Below are 1,147 nucleotides of genomic sequence, written 5' to 3' on the forward strand. Positions count from 1 at the left end.
ACCGTCATGTCGACGTCTGAACTCCGTCAGAATTCCGTCAGAATTCCCAAACTCCCGTTTCTTTAGCGGTGATTTTTGTTGCTTCCTTCAGCTTCTTTTGAAACAAAACATTTCTTCTGGCCGCGGCGAGTATGCGACGTGCTGTTGTGAGTCGCGCTGAAAATTACGTCATCACGCGTTGCTATGGTGACCAGCCACGCTGAGGCTTTACTCAATCTGCAATGGAAAACGGACGAAGAATGGGCCGAGGCAAGCCGAGCCGAGCCGTTACCAGCAGTGGAAAACGCCATTAGTGTACAACAGAAAAGCCCAGTTGGACAGAGAGTCTAGCTAGCTGCCTGGATTTACCCTGCAGAGATCTGAGGAGCACTTGACCATATTACTCTTAAAATTCCAACACAAAGGAAGCGGAAGGTAACGGGACATCTGGCCAAAGTGAAAGACATCCAGGGGAATTTCCACCTTCACCTGAACAATACCGGGAATAATAAAATACAACGTCATGGATACAGACTAGTCATGCAGTGATACGATTCATGTGGTGATGATATTCTTTCTGGTTGCAGGTCAAAGCTTCACACTTTGACGGCCTCGTCACCACCATACTGGGGTACATCCTCCTGGCTGGAGCTCTCATAGTCTGCCATGTATCTTTTCTGTGCAACAAATTATTGTGTGTATGTATTGACCTACAGCATGTCTCACACTGCTTACTATGGCTGCGTGAAACATGAGAAGTATCACTTAAGTTGCGTTTTTGTTTAGGTTTTGTGCATATTTATTTCAATATTTATCGTATATACAGTACTGTGTAAAAGTTTTAGGCAGGTATGAAAAAGTGCTGTAAACTAAGAATTTCCAAAATATAAATCATTGTTTATTTTTATCAATTTACAAAATACAAAGTGAGCAAAGAAAAGAAAAATCAGTATTTGGTGTAACTACCCTTTGCCTTCAAACCAGCATCAATTCTTATAGGTACACTTGCAAAATGTTGGGCAACATTGAGGATTGTAGCCATACCTCTAACATGGAAACAAGTCCAAGCAACTATGCACAAAAACATAGTTGGAAGTATGGCTTTTTGGCTGCAACTCTTCCAGGAAGACCACTTCTGGCCAGACTTCTCCGGACAGTAGATGGGTGT

The 1,147-nt window shown here is 42.8% G+C and overlaps 1 protein-coding gene across 1 annotated transcript in view; it reads left to right on the forward strand.

Annotated features, from left to right (window-relative positions):
- LOC116700131 (E3 ubiquitin-protein ligase MARCH6-like) overlaps positions 1–1,147 on the forward strand; it is a 21,506-nt gene that overhangs the window by 9,582 nt on the left and 10,777 nt on the right. Inside the window, 1 exon segment of the mRNA XM_032533046.1 lies at positions 567–647. Within this exon segment, the coding sequence (XP_032388937.1) occupies positions 567–647 (81 nt within the window).

Source organism: Etheostoma spectabile, chromosome 13 (genome assembly GCF_008692095.1).
Source record: "Etheostoma spectabile isolate EspeVRDwgs_2016 chromosome 13, UIUC_Espe_1.0, whole genome shotgun sequence".
NCBI classification, from domain to species: Eukaryota; Metazoa; Chordata; class Actinopteri; order Perciformes; family Percidae; genus Etheostoma; species Etheostoma spectabile.